Here is a 19564-nt window from a genome sequence, read left to right as displayed (position 1 = left end):
AATATATATCAGGAAATGGGGATATAATTTGGCTATATTTCAGCAGGGCTGTGTCAAAGAGAGAGTTAGGCCCAGTAACAATAAAAACCAGTTTATCATACATGCCCACATCCTTTTTAGGCCACATCCCTTTTTTATTTCTCACCTACATTGTAAGAAACAACTGCTCACTTTTTCTTGCATATAACTGCGCACTTTAATAAGACACAGAGAACAATTTCAAATATGAATATTTTGATGCTGTTTACTGGTAGAAAAGCTAATGAAAACCGGCAGTCATTCTGAACCCCAAAATTGGCAGTCATTTTGAATTTAAATCCTTAGCAGCCATCTTGGAAAAAATCCTCATTTTAGAAAAACCGGGATGATCAACTTATTTGTTTTCTTGGCCTAACTGTAGGCATACTGAAGGTGTCATTCATATCGGATGAAGGTTAAACACAAAACAGCAAAACCTTGTCAACGGGTGAATGAGAGCACTATTAATGCAATGTCTTGCTCATTATATGGAAAATTGCTGGCCCAAACTCAGTGTTGGATTTCTACATACATGTACACGTCTACTCCTTATAATACAAGGTTCCTGTTGTGACAAGGCAATGTTAACATCCTGAGGACTGTTACAATAGTGCTTGACTGTAGAGCCTGCCGTGGCTCCATTCTACAAGTTGTTGAAGCTCAGTGAAGAGTGTAGACATATCCCCTCCCTGACAAGTGGTGAGGAAACCATCAACAACCACTTTTACTCCTTAGAACAAAACTATGCATACATTAATAATCAGATGACAAAAATCAACTTACATCCATACTCCTATTAAAAATGACACAAAGTCTATACCAAAACTGATGTCCATAAGAGACTGACGTCCTCTTTCCCATGTTCATAATTAGATGCTCTTCATTGCTAAATATGGATTGTTGCCAACCTCAGTGTGTCTGAATCATACTCGAACCAGACACGCCATTCACACATTGGTCCATCTAGGGTGTGTAGTATGTGAAGTGCCGGAAGCCCTCGGAGGGGTTATGTGTCTGCCCTGCCAAGTTGCAGACAACAATGCAGTAAATGCGACTTCTTGGACGTTATCTTTGCCAAAAGGGCACACTGGACATGAAGACAACGATTCATCATTTTCTCAACCACATCAGCATTTACTTAGACTTTTGCATGTGTACATGTCACACTCAATTTTGTTCCAAGATGTCCGCTGTGACATAACAAGCAACCGCGTTGGTCCCAAACAAGCAATTCTGTGGTTTATCATACACAGATACGTTAACTTTCAGAGCTGTAAGCATGTCAAAGTAGTTAACTATTCAACTAAAGAGAGAGCTTGCAGGAACACCATGTTGATAGATCTCTTTTAGAAGAGGTATGGCTCTGATGAGAACCAATAAGTGTGTAGTCAACTTTAACTACCTATTCACGTTGATGTTTCCTTAGGCATCAGGTAGGTTCACTGGACAAAAATATGTTTAAAAAGTTCAAAGAAGCATAAGACAATATGCTTCAGGAATAATTTATTTTAAGACTTATATGCCGTGCAACAAGATTTAATAATAAACCTTTCGCTGATGCAGGCAAGTGTTGCATACAGGTATACATATACAACAGTGTGAGACATCAAAATGAAAAAGCAAGTTTGCTCAATGGAAACCACAATTGAACATCTGGAAGAGGAGACATAAATTTACCCACTGCCTTTGTAAATATTGGCACATTTATGAAAAGATGGCATGTTTCATTTGGGTAGACACAGGTGGTGTTGTCATTACTATATGCAATAAGTTGGCATGCTGAATTTATCAGACAAATTAACAAGTTGTAAACCGAAATTAAATGCACCAATTGACTTTCAGCTCCCACAGACTTGTATGCATCTATCCATGTTAAGCTTGTTAAAAAAAAAATTAAGAGCATACATGTAGAAGTTTGGCAACTTTCCATGCAACTTTGTTCTTTGTTTTACCATCTAAACAAGACTTGTCACGGGCACTTTCTGTTTGTGTGCTTGTTTACTGTGAATTTTGCTGAATTCCAGGTAAAATGTATCTGTGTTCAATTTGCAATATTAATTCATGGCACATTATAAATAAACGTCTTTAAGGCTACCATTTAAAATGTTTTTTCCTCATCTGAAATCCTTTAATGGGACTGTCACAATCCGCAGGCATCCATTGAAATACTCCAAACAGAAACAAAAACTAATAATTTCACTTACTCCAAGTTAATTTTTGACAAAGATACAATGAACAAAGTTAATAAATGCATGTTCTGTTTAATTTAAACCATCTACATGTATACACAAGGCTACTGATGACCAAAAGCTGGCCAAACAGTACTGTACATTGTACGAAATTTCTAACATCTGTAAATTCATTTTAAAATATTTATGATCTCATTCATTTTTTGTACCCACAGTGTTAAAAAGTTCATGTGAACACGCCATGCATCACTTGTCTCCAAAAGGCAAATTATACATGTAATAAATGACTTCTACAAATGACATCTGTCATGAAAGGATACTTCAGCAATGTGTTAAGAGCAATCCGATAGCCACAAAGGGATTTCAAAGACTAAGTTTATAGTTTGACTACAGCTGAATTGTCTGTTGCTTGGCACCTCTCAGCGTAATCTACATGTACATGTATTCTTTGTATTTGGTTGAAACTTTAGAAAAGAACATACAAGAATAAATTTTCCTTGAAATTGAAAGTGAAACCTTATCCATGAAAAGGAACACTTGTGCAATTGTTATTTCATTACAACATAATAAAAAGACAACAGGTAATTCCTTGTTTATCCTGTTGACAAAACACCACTCAATTTCAGCACAAAATCATGTGTTGGAGTTTGGGTGCTGACAAATTTGACAAATACAATTCCCCAATTTTTTCCTTGGGTTAATCCACCCAAATGTCTGTCTTGCACTTGAACCTTTGGGCACTGTCTGGGTCCCAAACTGCTCAACCTTTTGACAAATCCAGGCAATGAGCTCACTGTGAGATCAGGAAGCACTGTTTATTGACATTTGCAAAGCAAAGCCAAAAAATTTATAGGATTATGGAGACAGTATGAAATTTGGCAGCGCGTATGGCAGGATATAAATAAGAAGTTAAAGTTACATTTTTCTATACAGCTAAATTATTCAAGTTTAAAATGAAATTAGTAAGTATCCTGTTCATACAAAGTCCACTTTAGTCACTTCTGGTGTTCACTACATGCTTTTTGTTCCTTCAGTCCACTCAAAATACTGTGTCATGGGATATGATTTCTGAAACTGTTTTCCAAAAAGTAAAACTCACACAGAATTCTAAAATTGCAGGATTCGGGGCTGGTTCATTCATAACCCAACAAATGTTGACATGAACCAGCGCTGAACAGTTACTGGACACATTGACTACCTTCCTAACTGTACATTGATCACATGGCACGATTCATCTAACAACTGATCTAGTAGAGCCACATTTTGGGAGGCAGAACTTTTATCGGGGGATAAATTTGAATTTATTCAAGCATTGATAACCTGTTATGGCATTCAGAGGTGTGAAGCTATATTTAGGGGGTTTTTACATGCTTTGGGGAAAGGGGAAATGAAAAAAGACCTCTAAAATGCCCCCTTTCTCATTATTTTTAGAGAATTGGCGGGGGCTCCTTTTTGGGAGCCATTGCCACTGGTTCTTGGGGACAGTTTTTATTCATGTCAGTCATATTGAAATTGAAGGCGAGATTAACTATTAATCTGGGGAAGTTGAGGGTACAAATGACAGTAATTATGTTCATCTTGCCTCCAAACACAGAAGACAGAAACAAATACAGATTTTCTTTAGTACAGTTTGTTTTTCCCGAAGTCAAAGACTTGGCAAAATTGATGAATATGGGAGACTGTCTCAGCATGCAAATTCATTGCAGCATAGATGGGGTTTGATTTGGAAGGGGGAAATGATAGCATTTGCGAAGAATTCCTCTGGCCAGTATCAAGTGAGGATTGGGCAGATTTTGGAGGGAGGCTTGCAATGCACACCAATTACAAAATACTCTGGTTCTATCCAAACCAACATTTCACAAATGTTATAAAGCAGAGTCAGGGAATAAGATCAGGAATGGCTCCTTTGTGAATATATTAAACACCTATGGACTCCATGTGTATGCACAACAGAAGTTCTTTCCCATGTACATGTAATTAAGCAATGGCCATGTCAGGAGAGACTTGGTGTGCGCATGCTTGTATGTCTGGTGTAGAGTTCACACCATTTTTTTTTCTTGACAAATCTCTAACTTCTTTGCAGTGACACTTGTGTCTGTGGCATCCATTTGTTAACCAACCCTCTTTGTTTGTCCCCAAGGAATGAAAACGGTAATAAGCCGAGCAGTTTCAAGCAGCAAAGTCTTAGCAGTTTCGAGACATCTGCTTCATAATGGTACTTGGTGGTGTGTAGTCTGGCAGATGAAATAGACATCAGAAACGTCCTGCCTTGCATGAAGATGATGGAAATGCACTTCATATGGGTTCCGAAACATCTGGTTCTGAGCTAAAGTTCTGTTTACCAATTTTAGTGACTAAGCAGATGACGGAACAAGGCGCGTATCGATCAGATCCTGCAGCTGCAAACATATCTGAAATGGAAGGTAACATTATTGATTACCACATCAATCATTCATAACATGTTGGGTGAAATAAGTTACTTGATTGAAATATGTTGGGCCACGCATTTATTGGATCTACCCACACAAAATCAACTTAGGGTGACATCAACTTCCTTTCATTTCATGCAGCTCAATGCTTCTTTTTCACTCTTCAGTTTTGTTTAATTTCAGTGTACAGCTTCAAGTGTCACCTTTAATGTTGTGTTTATTTTCATAACAGAATATACTGCTTTTATAAGTTCCTCCCCTTTTTACAAGTTCCTCCTCCTTTTAAATGATTTCCCCTTTTCTAGTACAAATTTGTACATTTCTGTCGTACAGCAAGCGATTTCAGGATTGGAAGTTTTGCTTTGGCAGAATATTTCAAAAGTTTGTAGCATAAAGCTAAGTTTTGTGATAGCAGGACACAAATGAGTGGAAATTATTACTTAACGAAGGAGTGAAGAGATTATCTTCATTGCTGTGAAGTGACAGCCAGGTGGCTTCAGTGTCAGGCTTATGTTTAGAGGCAGTCTCTAAATTAACAGCAGAGGATCTTAAATCCTGAAAGAGTCAGGAGGCTGTCTCCAATGCCTTCAAGAGTCTTTCAGTGGTGCCGGTATCTTGCTAACATTTTGACACCAGTCTTGTGAATATTGTGCGTACCATTCTCATACATCACCCATTTTTCCAGAACAGGTGAGCCCAAAATGTATACTTTTTCCACTGACATCCTCAATGCACAAAGGCCGGCATGTCTGTGGCCCTGAACTTCATGTAGCCTACCGACGAAACCATACACTGGATGTACATGTACTGATAATAAGTGTCTTTGCCTGCATGCCAAGTTTAAAAATACATTGGGCATTAGATGGCTGAGTTTACGTCTTCCCAAAATATAACAGGAATTGTGTCTTGCATATTAATACATATTTCTGTTGAAAGCTTGTTGCAGGAACTATGCATCATTTGTATTCATATTTTGGCCAGACATACAAGTCTGCCGTACACCTGTCACTCGTGGATAAGCCACACTTAATCTTCTCCAACCGTAATAATTGCTAATTGATAACCCTACCCAACAGCGATTTACTGAAAGACCTCCCCTTGGCTCATCATCTACTCACTGTTAAATCTTGATCAGCCTCTTCATTGCAGACATCCTGCGGTTCTCCTCCTTCTTCCAATGGCAGGTCAAACTTGCCCGGTTTGGAAGGTTTGGTCAACATTGCAGCAGACTGGAGTTGTACCTCGACTGTACCACTTGCTGGATCAATGCTCAAAACCTTGGCCTCCTGTATCCCGAGGAGACAACCGCTCAGTGTGTTTAAAGCAATACGGTTAGAGTGTAAGTAAAATTGCCAACAGGTTCCTAGTTTGAGGTAATTGTTCTAGACTTTGTGCCCAGTTTCTGAATGGAAGCATAATTTGCAGTAGATATACTGTTAACTCTTCTTATTAAAAGTCAGAGGGACCAGACAAATTACTTCGTTATAACCAGGACGTTGTCATGAAAGGAGTGGAAAAACAAAAATAAAGACAAGAATTTAAGAAACTGGAGTTTTCCAACTTTGCTCCTCATAACAGCCCTTTGTTATAACAATGTTCTTTGTAGGGGAAGTCATCTGTATGCACGTACTGCACTGGGGACCTGGACATCATTTGGCTGATTTGCTGAGGTTTTTTGCACTCTTGTCCCATTTTTTATGCATTAAAATGTACCGTGAGGTGCTCTGACATTGTTACAATGCAGAATATTCCAGCAAACACGCTGTTTAAATTTGTTGGATGAAACTTCACAAACAAATTTTCAACAAGAAATTTCTGTTTGAGCTCATGCAGTGATAAATGACAGCAAGAGCACAACTAGAATCCAACAAAATCTCTTATGAGATTTTCAAACAAAATGGAAATAACATGAAATACAATTATATTACAGATTAATGCGTAACTCGTATGTAAGAAACAACTGACCAACACAATGTTACCTCTCTTGGCTTTTGGAAGAACAGAAAAATCTACTTACCTTGAAGTTAGAAAGCTCGGGGCAGTAAGATTCAGACAACTCCAGGATCTGCAGAAGATCAAAACAGCATTCAAATGGATTTTGAAGCAAGAATTTGTCAACAACAAAGACAGTACAAGAAGCCAATTACCTCTTGGGATGCAAACAGTTCAAGAATGGTTTTCTACAAAGTGAGTGACAGTTCTGCCCAATCTTTCAAAGTTCATATTTGGCATCCCCACTGTAATATTACACTGTAAAAACTGAGACAAGCTGAATTTTTAACCACTTCAAGGATTGAATATTTACCTTGTAGGCAATGATGTCACCTTGTCTAGGTGGGCCAACCAGTGGTTGGAAAGAGCCAAAGTCCTTGGCAGGGAGCACAGCTTCTGATGGTCCATTCTAAGCAAGATAACATTGGGCAAGGAAAAAAACTGTTGAAAGGACAGAATAGGTGTTGCTGTAAAGCTGATGCTGGTGATCTGAACACAAAGTCGAACAGTGAACTGCTGAATTTCAATATGAAACTGTCGTAATCTTTTCCTGAATGTAACAAGTATGATAAGCCTCCAGCAAGAAGACCTTCCAAAAGTCTTTTCTTCAATGTTTACTTGATAAGTAAAGATGGGACGTGGAGAGCAGCTCTGGCTGTGTAAATAAATTTAAGTAATAAAAATTTAACATACGCGGATATAAAGCCAACTCGTGTATTTCCACAGGTTAATTTCATGTTAGTTAATATGTGAATGTGGTAAACCCCTTCCAAAAAAGCATACTGCAGAGCATGAGTTCATTTGGAAGAGCAATGCTAATTGTAACTGCCTTGATGTTTTAATTGGGTCTTCCTGAATCCTACAAAACCCACCAATGTGCAGGAACCAACTGGTGCCTTTTTTGTACTGCAATCAAGTCCCATCTAATGTCCATGGTACAGTACACTGGATCTACCCTCCTTAATCTTGCAAAGCCTCTGGCTTGGATTTTTAAGGATTGTTGAGTGTCACGGTAACATGCTAAATGTTACATAACACACAGCAAAGCAGCTTAAATGCTATATCTTACACAAGACTTCAATGTACATGTACCTGAACGATAGTTGACTTGTTCGTCTGATTTGCTGCCAGTTGATTCTTCTTGTTCCAGTTCCCTCTGTTACCTTTAACAACTCCCCTCCCTCTGGCAGTGAATGCTTTTCTGGGAGAGGAGCTGCTGTTGTTCTGGAACTGTTCCTTGATGGAAAACTGACCAGAGGGAGAAGGCTGCAACTCTGGAATGTCATTTGCAGGAGGAGCAGGCACGGATTCATCTGTAGTCCTATTTTCACCAAGCAGATGATCAGTAGCTGTCGGTGTTTGATCTTCCGAGTTTGTTAAAGTTTTCTCTGCATTGCTTTGCTCTTTACTTGTCTGGCTTTTGGCCCCTTCACTAGCTTGGGCTGAGTCTTCTGAGCACGAGTCAGAGTCCGACTCAAACCGAATATGACCTGCTGAGCAGATGGGCTTCAGCTTCTTTTTGCTAACAATATTCTGTGTTCTGGTCTCCTCTCTTGAACTTTGGCCAACATTTGCCTTTCCATTCTCGTCCTGGCATAAACTGGAGGCCACATCAGTCACAATATCCCTTGAACTTGCATGCTTTGGTGTATTGGACACCAATCCAGATGCTCGAGTTGAAACCATACCTTGTACTTCACTTTCTTCAGTGACACTACTTTCAGTTCCTGAGGCAAGCTGATGGTAACTTGTGGCTAACATTGACCAATCACCAGTTCTGCCCTCCCTTAGTTTTCTTTGTTTGATAGAGCTGCTTTTTGTTTCAGTTACATCCTTGTTTCTTTTTGTTTTTTTGACCACTGATGTTACACGAGTTGAATCTTGACTTGACGGCTTTTTGGACTTCTCACAATGATCTTGAATGCTACTTGTACTAGATTTCAAACTTGTGTTTGCTTTATCTACATTATTTGACTCAGTTTGGAGTGGAGATGGAGCTTCCAGTCTCTTTTCTGGATGATCTGTCTTCATCTTCTTGGAGTGTTGTTTCCTATCCCCCCAATTTTTCCCCTCTGTCTGAAACTCAACACTTCTATGATCAGATGTGTTTTGATCTAGATGGCTGTCATGCTTGCTACATCTACTCTTCTGTTTTCTCTGCTTTGTTTCAGGCCTTGCGTGGGACTTCCTTTTTCTAGGTTTGCTCGTTCTTTTTTTCTCTTGTTGCTTTTCTGGGTCAGATGAACTTTCTTCACTCTGTTCATCAAGTCTTTGGAGAAGGTGACTTTCCATCTCAGTCAGCTTGATCCTGTATAAAAGTGGCATAAATGGATACTCAACACCTTGGCTGTTATATGAGAGGTTAACTTATTTAGTCAACTAAAACAAAACATTCATTGCGCACATATATGGACCACATTATCATGTGTCTGATTCACAGATTCAAATTAAATTGACCTTTAGTCTTTAGTTTCTTCATTTCCAAAATGCCAAGTCCTGAGCATTCTTTTTAGTGAAATGTAATTTGGCTTCTTGTTTCATGACCTTGGAAGATTTTTAAAAAGTCTGAGAATCAATTCCCAACAAGTGTTGTCTGCATATTGATGCTGCCATTTACAAAGCCTTGTGAAATCAAGGACTGGTACCTCATTAGATATGAAACTTCTGCCTTTTCAATCAGAGTTTTAATTTACTCGCCAGAGTTTACTTGTTCTGTAAAATAACCGGTCCACGCCTGTGTCATACAAGTATTTATGTTAGGCAGTGGATATTTGACTGTGAACCCATATATGAATATACTTTTACTCTGTTGCTGGCATGGCAACTAAACTGATCGTGCTCAACAGCTGCGTCAACCTAGCCCCACTAGTGTGGCACAGACTCTCACTCCCGATCCATCCTTAAGGATCGGGAGTGAGAGTCCGTGCCACACTAGTGGGGCTAGCGTCAACCCTGCTCACCACAACGTATCATTATCCCGAACAACGTGAATTTTCTCCATTGATGGTAGCAGAAAATCATCCAGGTACAAATGGATTTTTAATCTCCGATCGAGCTCAAATCGCTGTCTTATCAAGTATTCTAAGTCTGCTACAACATTGCAACTGTCTAAATTGACCAAGAACCAGCATTTTCTCGGTGAAATCTGCGTACAAACATTCCCGTCAAAATGTAGCCGCAGTCTCATGGAGGCAGCCATGTTTGAATGCTTCGCCGATAAAGCGAGAGAGGGCGGGCTACAACTTGGCACTCTTATGCATGGCGCGGGAACATTTGCTGTGGAAATGCCCGTCGTGGTTGTCCCGAACCTGTTCCAGTATCAATGACGTGAGTTTGAACTTAGTTATGATGTTAGAAGGCAGACGGGTTTGTCGAAATTAATCGTACTTAATTGCGAATTCGGCAGGTCACGTACCCACCGTCCAAGTCGACTTGTAACGAAACCGTACGCCAAGCACCACGTGTAAGCACAAGTGTAGCCCCACGTGTGTGGCACGGACCCTCACTACTCGGCCACACATCCGTATACATGTACATGTATAGGCCTACGCAGTTTCTTGTCGGCGTGGTGAAATCTTTAGCGCACCCTATTATAATTGTAGGCGCAATTTTTTTTGCCCACACAAATGTTCCTTACATGTGTAGTTTCTCCACTATTGAATGATTTCAATCACAATCTTCTGGTATTTTCCAGTCTTTTTGCCTTTTACCCATTCAATCTCACGGTCTCACACGCCATCTTTAAATTAAAGTGAGTCTATTGAACTTTACATCACTTGACCCCGGCCCGCAGACGGCTGTTCCATTTCAAGAACTCTACCAACTAATAAACGTAACTACACAAAACATATCTAAATTCTAATATACAACTGAAGTCTTGCGGACTGAGTGATTGTGCACGTACATGTAAGTTAATATTTTTTTCAGAAAGCAAGTTAAAGGATCATGTATTTTTTTAAATTGCACCCATGATTATAAGAGGGTGCGCCGAAGATTTCACTACGCCAAAACGAAATTGCGTATATGGATGTGTGGCTGAGGATGGAGCGGTGGTGAGGGTCCGTGCCACACTAGTGGGACTAGGTGTAAGTGGAGCATTACTAGGCTATTCCTCTTTTTTGATTTTGGACGGGATCGTCTTACTAATGCTCCACGCCTATACATATAGTAAGGTTAAAATGGTTCTCAAAAATTCCAAAGACTCACCAAAAATACCTCTATCACCACCTACTGGCTTCCGTAAATGCAAACATCAAAAGGTTGGGGCTTCAGTGATATTTCTGTCTTCAAAATCTGTCAAAATCCTACCGTTTTCTGGTCAGTACATTTTGTGCCCTGACTACTTTTGGGCCTCTCCTGTGGTTTCGTTAGCGGACCATGTTCGCCCAAAGAGGAAACAGTTAATGGTAGCGCTCCCAACTGTCACGATCAACAAGTCTTGTGCCCAGACTACGTATAGGCCGCTCATGCGTGTTTCTGGGAGTACCATGTTTCGCCCATAGAGTTACTGCATATTCTAAATCTTGCTACATGCATTTGAAAGGTGCAGGCGGCAAAAAGTTCAAGTGCTGTGCGTGTGGCGAGCGAAAACGGTTGGATTTTGACAGACTTTGAAGTCAGAAATATCATTGAAGCCCCGACCGTTTGACATTAGCATTTACGGAAGCCAGTAGGTGGTGATAGAGGTATTTTTGGTGAGTCTTTGGAATTTTTAAGAACCGTTTCAACCTTATTGTGTGTACAGGTGTGGAGTGTTAGTATGACGATCCCATCCGAAATCGAAAAGAGGAATACTAACGCTCCACTTAGTAGAGCTAAGCAAGCCCCTATTTCATAACTTTTCTGTTTTGGACTCGAATCTTAACAGTAAGGAACTTGTGCTTGTATCTGAGTGGATCTGGATTGTTGATTGAACAGCTCCAACTGGAACATCACTCAATTCAGGTCAGAGGTTGGTGGATTATCTATTCAAACTTTTTTACATGTTTTTAAGGTAGCTGAATATATGGTAGTTGATTCCAGTCATGCCAGTACCTGGCTGATGTGGGAATGATTGTTGAAAACACTTGGTTAGGGTTGAAGGAACTCGTAGTGATAGGGGTTTTGTGATCTTGTTTTCCAAATGTTGATGTCCCTTATGTTGAACTGAAGATGGTCTTCCATATCTACATATAGCTTTAATCTTAACTTTCTGAGGGGCCCTACCCGGGTTACGGTGGAGGAAACCAATCACACCATTGCTTTGGAGACAGCGGTATCAATAGGAGAGTTCCATTTGAAATCAGACGACAAGGTAACTCCTAGATACTTACGATGATGCAGCACTTGACGAGAATGTAATTGGACAATTGTAAATATATGCTCAACGATCTTGCAACAAACAGAAGAAACACGCCTGTAATTTGACTTACCAGTGCGGGTTCCTTTCTTAGGAATAGGGGTAATATTTGCCTTAGACCAGTCAGCTGGGACAAGGCCAGTGAGAAGACTTTGATTGAATATTGTAGTAAGCGCAGGAGTGATTTCTGATGCATTCAAAATGAAAGGGTGAACAACATCTGGTCCAGGAGCCTTGTTTGGTGATTAATTTGGAGCAGCTTGAAAAATGCCATCTGGTTGGATTTGGAGTGGTGGTATTGGTGGAAGTTTTCTGCCACAAACTTTAGGTAGTGAAGAAGTACCTTCCCTTGTGAAAACAGATCTGAACTGGTAAGAGTTTCAGCTCTCTCCCGCATTGAACTGACAAGTTTTGACCATTCCACAAAGCGCTGATGCCTGTTGGTTCATTACGTCTGCTCTTTATGACAACTGTACGAAGGACAAGACTTTCTCTGAGTCTGTACAAAGCGATTCAAACACTGTCATGCAGAGATAGCTGTGTTCTGCTTTCCTCAATTCTTTCTGAACACATTTGCAGAGGTGCTAATACCTATCCCAATCACGGTGAGTGCTGTTCTTTTTTGGCAACTGAAAAGGCTCTGGTTTTTTCTGGATGAGTTGTTTGAGTGGCTTGGACATTCAAGGTAGATAATGCCTGATGATAATGGAGGTCTTATACGATGATGGGATATCCCTGGCTTGGGGATGACTGGTGGGAAAGCGTGAGGATAAGTGACTGAGAGGAGTTGTCTGATCAACTTGGTTGACCTGTAAACTGATGAAGAGATAAGTCATCAATTAAGTTCAGTAAAGAAGAAGCAATGTCCTTGCTGTAGATGCAATTTTCGGCTGGCTTTCTTGTTGGAACCGTCCAGTCTATATCCGGAACAATGAAGTCCTCTCCTAGCCGTACATTGGGGTTCTTGGTTAAGTCAACTTTCTGCAGTGACTCATGAAGTTTGTGTTGGGATTCAGCACCCAGTTTGGGTTGACGATAGAATCCACCCATCAAAAACTGGTTTGCTGTTGACCATCTGTAGTGTAACCCACAAAACCTCTGTGTCCACATCAAGTTCAGGGAAATGTGTGGTAATGACATCATCCCTTACGTCAATAAGGACCCCGCCTCTTCCTTTTTCTTGACTTCTAAGCGGTGTTTCCGAAAGATGGTGTAATTTGAAGGGTAGCACTCACTGGTACCGACTTCTGGAGAAAGCCAAGTCTCAGTGGCCAGAACGACATGTGGTCAGTGTTCAAAGATCTTATTGGCAAGGGCCTGTTTCTTGTTTGAAAGTCCTTGTAAATTCAGAGACTTGATGCGGATACTAGAAGCTTTGCCTTTCATGTGGTGGACACGACGACTACCAATAGAACCGCTTTTAGCCCTTTGGTCAAATTTGTTTCTACCTTTGGTGGTGGGAGATGATGTAGACACTGGTGCACCGATATCTGAATCATAATCAATGATTTCCAGGAGTGAAGCGAATGAATTTTGAGTCGAAACCTAATTTCTTGTAAATGTCCAAAATAATGAAGAGCTAAATTGTGGCACCCCACAGTTGTCGCAAAGCAGGAACAGAAATGATGACTGTCAGCGTTGCCCTGGCAAACAAGAACCCTACTTCATGCTTCAGTAGGCTTGATTTGTGTTTGTCAACGTCCGTGTGTTGTGTGTACCGTTCGTACCTGTAGTGTCCTATCGTGTAAATAAATAATACATAAGTTAGCATACATATTCATGTTGCCATGGTCTCGTCTCTTTATTATTTTATGCGAATGCCGTTGACATGTGACTTACAGCCTGCCATTTTTGAAAAAGCGCTTTTTGCCACCGATTGCCTGGACATGACGACTGACGAATATGGATGAAATTCCATGTCCGGACATCATTTAACACCTTGTACTCAAATCCTAGGCTACAAGACTGAACTGGAAAATTCTAAGCATACATGTAAATGGTAAAATTGTCTCTGCTATAAGCAAAATTTCTAAAATTTTCCACCGGAAAACCAAGTCTTGGAACAGTGATGGTTTCGAGAGCACCAGGCATCCGATCTACCAAAGACCGTAAGTTTGAGGTTCTGATTTTTATGAAATTTTCTGTTATTTCCTGTGACCACAGAGGATGCACTGTTTCCAATCAGGAACTGAATGATGGGGATATTATAAATATTTCTTTCTTACATAATTATTGAGTGGTCTAAATTTGTGGTTTGATCCAGTAACTTTGGAGCGATTTCATTAGGGGATCAATATACATGCAATTGTTTGTATTTAATGTTATCACTACCTCAATCGCCATTAATCTAGGCTGTGGAATTATTATCGGAATGTACGTTACATATATATTACTTCAGATGGCATCCAGGGCTGCATGAGCCATTAGCCCTAGTGATTAAAGTGTGGTATTGTGATCTCCAATGCCCTACCGACTGTCCGAGGCAGACAGGCCAGAGGCTGGCTGCAGGCGAGCTGAAACACCGACTGGCACTGCCACCAAGAACCTAGTCAAGCATGACATCGCCGACACTTTCCTGGCTACCTACTCAGAGGTCCCTGTGCAAGGTTCAAGCCGACGGTTCGGGCAAGGGGACGGCCTTTGACATGGAAAGCGTATTCTACTCGCGGTGGGCCCTACATAAATAATTTTTTTTTCTCTCAATCTGATTGCCGGCTTAGTATGGTTTTAATAATTAATTGGTGAAGGATTAAATGAACTAATTGATTGTAATTTTCTTTATTTCATTACAACCAAGAAGTCATTGCAGAAGCCATTTAAACTTCTTTCCGTTATACACCTTGCTTCGTGTTCCGAACGCAGACTATTATAGACTTAATTCGGTCTTACGTGAAATGCTTCATTGTTAACTTTTGTAAATATTTGTAGTTACTAATAGATAATTAATTTGGTGTGTTCTTGTTGTACCATAGTATTTAGCTGTAAGATTTATGTCGTAATAAATTTATTTAAATTTAAGAGAAGATTTATTTTTGAATCTTTTGTGTCTGCAAGAAGTTGTCAGTGGGGCAAACACTAACCCGCAAAAATTCTTGCTACAATGACTTTTGGGGGGTAGCTGTGACAATGACCCAACTGTTCAGAAATAAATGAGTCCATATTGATGCAAGATTTATGAAGCCAGTTTTCACACTTGTCACAAGCTATACAATCTTGGTTCCATTTACAAGCCTTAGAGCAAACACCCTAAGGGTACTTTGGGCCAGGGTTAGGGTGGATATTCCCAGACAGGTCTAAGAACATCAAGGATGAGGAAATCTGGACTAGGACGACGAGATTGCCCATAGTTGTCATACAATACCATAGTGAAAACTCATCAGGACCTCACAGGAAGTTGACTCAGGGGTTCTATACGTGAGGTCATGCGGACTTTGATACAGGGGCAGCTTGGCTTGATTTCCCAAGAGAGGATTGTTTCACTTTTCATGTTTTTGAGCAGCATTATATTGTTTAAATAGTTCCAAAGGTTCCTTCGTGGCATCATGCATGTGGCAGAAAGGGTTCCATATACGGACATCCGTTTGTTAGCTTTCTTGTCCTAAAAAGTCAAATTTACCAGAGACAATTTTACCATTTACATGTATGCTTAGAATTTTCCAGTTCAGTCTTGTAGCCTAGGATTTGAGTACAAGGTGTTAAATGATGTCCGGACATGGAATTTCATCCATATTCTGGGCTCCTTTCATAGCAATCTTTTACAACATACATGTATGCCTATGAATTCATGTCTGCAAAATGTCACAAGGCATTAACCACTTTCTTTTGAAGTAGATGTACAAAGTTTCTAATGCACAAGTATGACAGATTTTTCTGAAAAAGTATGATCTTGTGCAAAACTGTGCCTTCTGTGAAAATCTGAAAGTTAATACTTCTTTGTGATAGTGTACGTCAAGGAGAATGCACGAGAAAGTGTAGATTTGTATTTAAGAATTCACGAGGTCAAAGCGCCGAGTGAATTCGTAAATTACGAATCCACACTTGCGAGTGTATTCTCTGACTTAAACCAATGCGTCAAAAGAAGTATTGTCATCATTCTCTGCAGTTGAGTGGAGATGTAAAGACTGATCACTTTGCACATTTATATTTAAGGGGGTTTTCCAAGGCTCTTACGTAATGAAGCTCTGAATTCGGGTGAGGGAATGAATAGCTGTGGATAGATTCCTTGGATTTTAAAGTAAGGCAAGATAAAAACAGTGGCTTCTTTAGTTCATTTGCGTAAAAAAAACTTGCATAATACCCGTTTCTGGAAAGAATGTATTTTGCCACACCTGTACCTCGGGTCATTTTGTGTGTGGAGTCCTTCAAGCCAACATGGATAGTTCCAGGGATGATATGTTTTTGACTCAATCTAGTTTTCGGAGTGATAACCGAGAATCCAACAGTGACGACCAATTGACTACTTTTTGGCATTACAGTTTTTCAGCAGACCTTCCCACTAAATATTGTATCGAGTACAATTCTCTGACATTTCGGATGCAGAGGAATTAATATCGTCTTGTCAGGTAGCAGAAAATCAATACTCAAAGGAGAGATTTGGAACTCCAATACCAGAAGCTGATATAGCATCAAAATCGCGGAAAAGGTAAGACATACTTGTTTTTTTAATGTTAATGTCGGGTGGGTCATATTTGTGTCAGCAGATTTTTTGGGCATAAACTGAATCTTTAACTCACTGAAATACAAATTGCCCAATGATATATTGCAAACGCACAGAATAAGTTTCGGCCATTTCGGTCTTCTTTTCTTCACGGCCCACTTCTGTTTGACTGTGAAAAAAGTGAATTATAATACTTATTTTTCATTTCAGCTTCTCAAAGGCAACGGAGAAGAAATGTTACTGGGCGATGAAAATCCTCAATGACTGGGAAGCCTGGCGTAACGAACGTGCAGTACAGGGCTCCACCTCTGACATGCATCTCAGCCCCATTCGAGGGGAATTACTGGAGATGACAAAGGATGAACTCTGCTTTTCTCTGACAAGATTTGTCTCGGAGGCCAAAAAGCAGAACAGGGATCCTTATCCTGCAGAAATATTATACGAAATTGTAATATCTATTCAGATGTATCTGTGGATGAATGGACAGGACATGAAATTTCTCAACGATGAGGAATTTACTATTCTGAAGAATACCCTGGACACGCGAATGAAAGAGCTTACAGCACAAGGACACCGTGTTCGTCGTCGACAGGCTGAGGTGATAACAGAAGACGAGGAGGAGACTTTGTGCGAGACTGGAGTACTTGGCGATGAATCTCCACAGAAACTTCTAGACACAATTTTGTATCTTTTTGGAATTCACTTCGCCCTGCGAGCAGGATCTGAACACCGCCAGTTGAGATTTGAGAACTCACAGCTCTCGGTCCAAATGGACAGTGAGGGATCTCGCTACTTGCTCTACACGGAGGATGTCTCAAAAAAACAGACAAGGTGGGTTGAAGCACCGCAAGCTGACACCAAAATGCATGCGTGCATATGAAAACACTGAGAACTCTAAAAGATGCATTGAGTTGTACCTAAAATACCTGGCTCATAGATCATCCGATCCCAAATGTAGTTCAGCATTTTATTTGTGTCCATTGGCAAAACCCAAGTCAGATACATGGTATTCTTGTCAACCTCTTGGTGTAAACCAGATCACTGGAACTGTCCCACACTTGTGCAAAAGCGTCCAATTGACTGGCTTTGGAACCAATCATTCCCTGAGAGCAACAGCAGCATTTAGACTGTTTACTAAAAGCTTTGACAAACAACTGATTTGTGAAACCACGGGTCACAGGTCCACTGCTGTCCGTGCGTACAAAAGAACCAGTGACGGTCAGAAAAAGAATATCAGTAAAGCTTTGTATGGTCAAGAAAGAAACACAACGGTAGCACAGTCTGGGCCTTCGACCGTCACTGAAAAAGAATCAGATGGTTGTGTCATGACTTTAAATGTTGATATCAAACTTTGATTGATTGTACAAAGTTGCCAGTATTGAATCAAATGGTCAACATAAGTCAAGTTAAATGTGACAGTTATATTAATTACATTTGTCATTGGAAATTTTTTTTAGAGTAAAGCTTCCCCTTTAGTTTTGTAGAAATATTGTAGAAAAAATAAACATTTGGCAAAAGAATGACCGAAGAGTTTGATATGTGATTAATCAATAAAAAACTTGCAAAAAATTTGCAATCTGTTGCCATTTTCTAAACCGAAAAAAACAACATATTTTTGGCTCTTAACTTGTCCATCATAAAGTCCACTTGCATGTGAGCATAGTTCGGAATTTGTGGGAAAAGTCTTTCATGGAGTTTTGGGGGCAAAATTCTGGTCAACTTTGTGCATTTTTACTGTGTGCATCCAAAACATGGCATCCACACGATACAAATGCGTAAAGGTCGACCAGAATGTTGCCATCAAAACTCCATGAAAGACTTTCCGCACAAATTCCTCACAGTGCTCATAAGCAAGTGAACTCTAGGATGGACAAGGTAAGTGCCAAAAACGTGATTTTTTTTTCGGTTTCAAAAGTGGCGTCAGATTATAAGAATTTATCCCCAAGTATTTAAGCTCCCGTATTGATTTATTTATGTGAAGAAACAAACGTAAGTGTTGAGAACAATGTGTAGCGTGAAATTGCAGTTTTAGGTAAAAGTTGCAGTAATTTGAAGAAAGTGACAAAACAAGAATTATTGTGTAAACTGCGTTCCGCAGCGGTGGGGTCTTTTAACGAAATAAAAAAATGCATGTGTGATGGGTTTGATGTCGTCTGCAAAGTTGTACATTTATTTTACAATGTTCGAAGTGTGGATTCGTAATTCAAAAGTGTGGATTCGTAATTCTGAATTCACACTTTTTGGACTAGTGTAACAGATTCATGGATCCGAATCCACACTTCTGACAATAGGTGACGTCATAGCAATGGTTTAACGTTTCGTAATCAGAATTTTTCTGAAGGAGCACCTCTCGCCTAAGGAAAACGTATTTTCTCAGATTTCACCTGTTCAAATAAATAAGGAAGCATCCAAATTGAACGCAGTGCCATTTGTCTTCAGAGCTCAACTATAACAAGCTAAAAAGGGCTTTTTTCCTGGTCATGCCAAGATGTGAATTCTGAATGTACATGTAGATTGCATCATTCAGAGAAACCGGAAAACGAGGGGAACCCTCGCCTTGTGTTTGTAGTGGATAAGCATATGCATGCCAAACTATGGCTACGAACAATGGCATGAGTAACTTTAGTAGGCCTATATGCCCACTTAGATTTTGTACGCAACTTGCAAATTGTTAATCCCTCCCAAGGAAGTTGTTGGCTGTGATGATGTGCTCAGGTGCAGCTCTAATATTAGGCCATCCCATAATGATATAAGCCCAACCATGTCCAAAGTGAATTTTTCTGAGTGCTAGCCCAACTTAGTCACTTTGGCATGCTGCGCACATTTGAATTTTTGAAATGATAATTGACGCAACTGCATCAGGATGACGTAGATCAGTTAATAATAGTCTGAGCAACTTGGACACTTATGGATTGCCTTTCAAAAGATTCAGATATGGTCC

At 40.0% G+C, this 19564-nt stretch overlaps 3 protein-coding genes across 12 annotated transcripts in view; 2 read left to right on the top strand and 1 right to left on the bottom strand.

Annotated features, from left to right (window-relative positions):
* Positions 1 to 19564, top strand: part of LOC110981885 (heparan sulfate glucosamine 3-O-sulfotransferase 5-like) — a 37877-nt gene that overhangs the window by 12904 nt on the left and 5409 nt on the right. For 3 of the 10 annotated variants that reach the window (XR_015425892.1, XR_015425889.1, XR_015425888.1), the window contains exons 1-3: positions 9864 to 9955; positions 11496 to 11579; positions 11804 to 11921. The exons of 1 other annotated variant lie outside the window; for it this stretch is intronic. The gene's annotated coding sequence lies outside the window, so the exon portion shown is untranslated. Of the gene's footprint in view, positions 1 to 5840; positions 5976 to 6685; positions 6824 to 9863; positions 9956 to 10000; positions 10092 to 11495; positions 11580 to 11803; positions 11922 to 19564 lie in introns of those variants that run through there. 6 more of the 10 variants (XR_015425891.1, XR_015425895.1, XR_015425894.1 and 3 more) reach the window with 6 other exon arrangements.
* On the bottom strand, positions 2123 to 9827 carry LOC110981816 (uncharacterized). The gene is made up of 6 exons (XM_022239759.2): positions 9589 to 9827; positions 7721 to 8936; positions 6942 to 7037; positions 6654 to 6701; positions 5755 to 5922; positions 2123 to 4618 (listed from the first exon to the last, which is right to left on the bottom strand). Exons 1-6 carry the CDS (start codon positions 9825 to 9827, stop codon positions 4562 to 4564), a joined length of 1824 nt encoding a protein of 607 aa, XP_022095451.2. The 3' UTR covers positions 2123 to 4561.
* On the top strand, positions 11931 to 18070 carry LOC147798649 (transcriptional regulator QRICH1-like). The gene is made up of 2 exons (XM_087138983.1): positions 11931 to 16608; positions 16834 to 18070. The coding sequence occupies exon 2, from the start codon at positions 16871 to 16873 to the stop codon at positions 17501 to 17503; it is 633 nt and encodes a 210-aa protein (XP_086995109.1). The 5' UTR covers positions 11931 to 16608; positions 16834 to 16870; the 3' UTR covers positions 17504 to 18070.

Source organism: Acanthaster planci, linkage group LG07 (genome assembly GCF_054643075.1).
Source record: "Acanthaster planci isolate LZ-2023a linkage group LG07, COTS_SCS, whole genome shotgun sequence".
Classification (NCBI taxonomy): Eukaryota; Metazoa; Echinodermata; class Asteroidea; order Valvatida; family Acanthasteridae; genus Acanthaster; species Acanthaster planci.
The sequence above is the reverse complement of the archived record's forward strand: the minus strand, read 5'-3'. Positions and strand labels throughout refer to the sequence as shown.

What these genes read in the sequence shown, in the direction of transcription:
- LOC110981816 (XM_022239759.2), bottom strand. Translation starts at nt 9,827, where the DNA reads ATGGCTGCCTCCATGAGACTGCGGCTACATTTTGACGGGAATGTTTGT. An exon ending in ACAAGTCAACTATCGTTCAG is followed by an intron (nt 7,038 to 7,720) that starts GTACATGTACAT and finishes TATCTTGCTTAG; the next exon opens with AATGGACCATCAGAAGCTGT. An exon ending in CCGAGCTTTCTAACTTCAAG is followed by an intron (nt 5,923 to 6,653) that starts GTAAGTAGATTT and finishes CTCGGGATACAG; the next exon opens with GAGGCCAAGGTTTTGAGCAT.
- LOC147798649 (XM_087138983.1), top strand. Translation starts at nt 16,871, where the DNA reads ATGAAAATCCTCAATGACTGGGAAGCCTGGCGTAACGAACGTGCAGTA.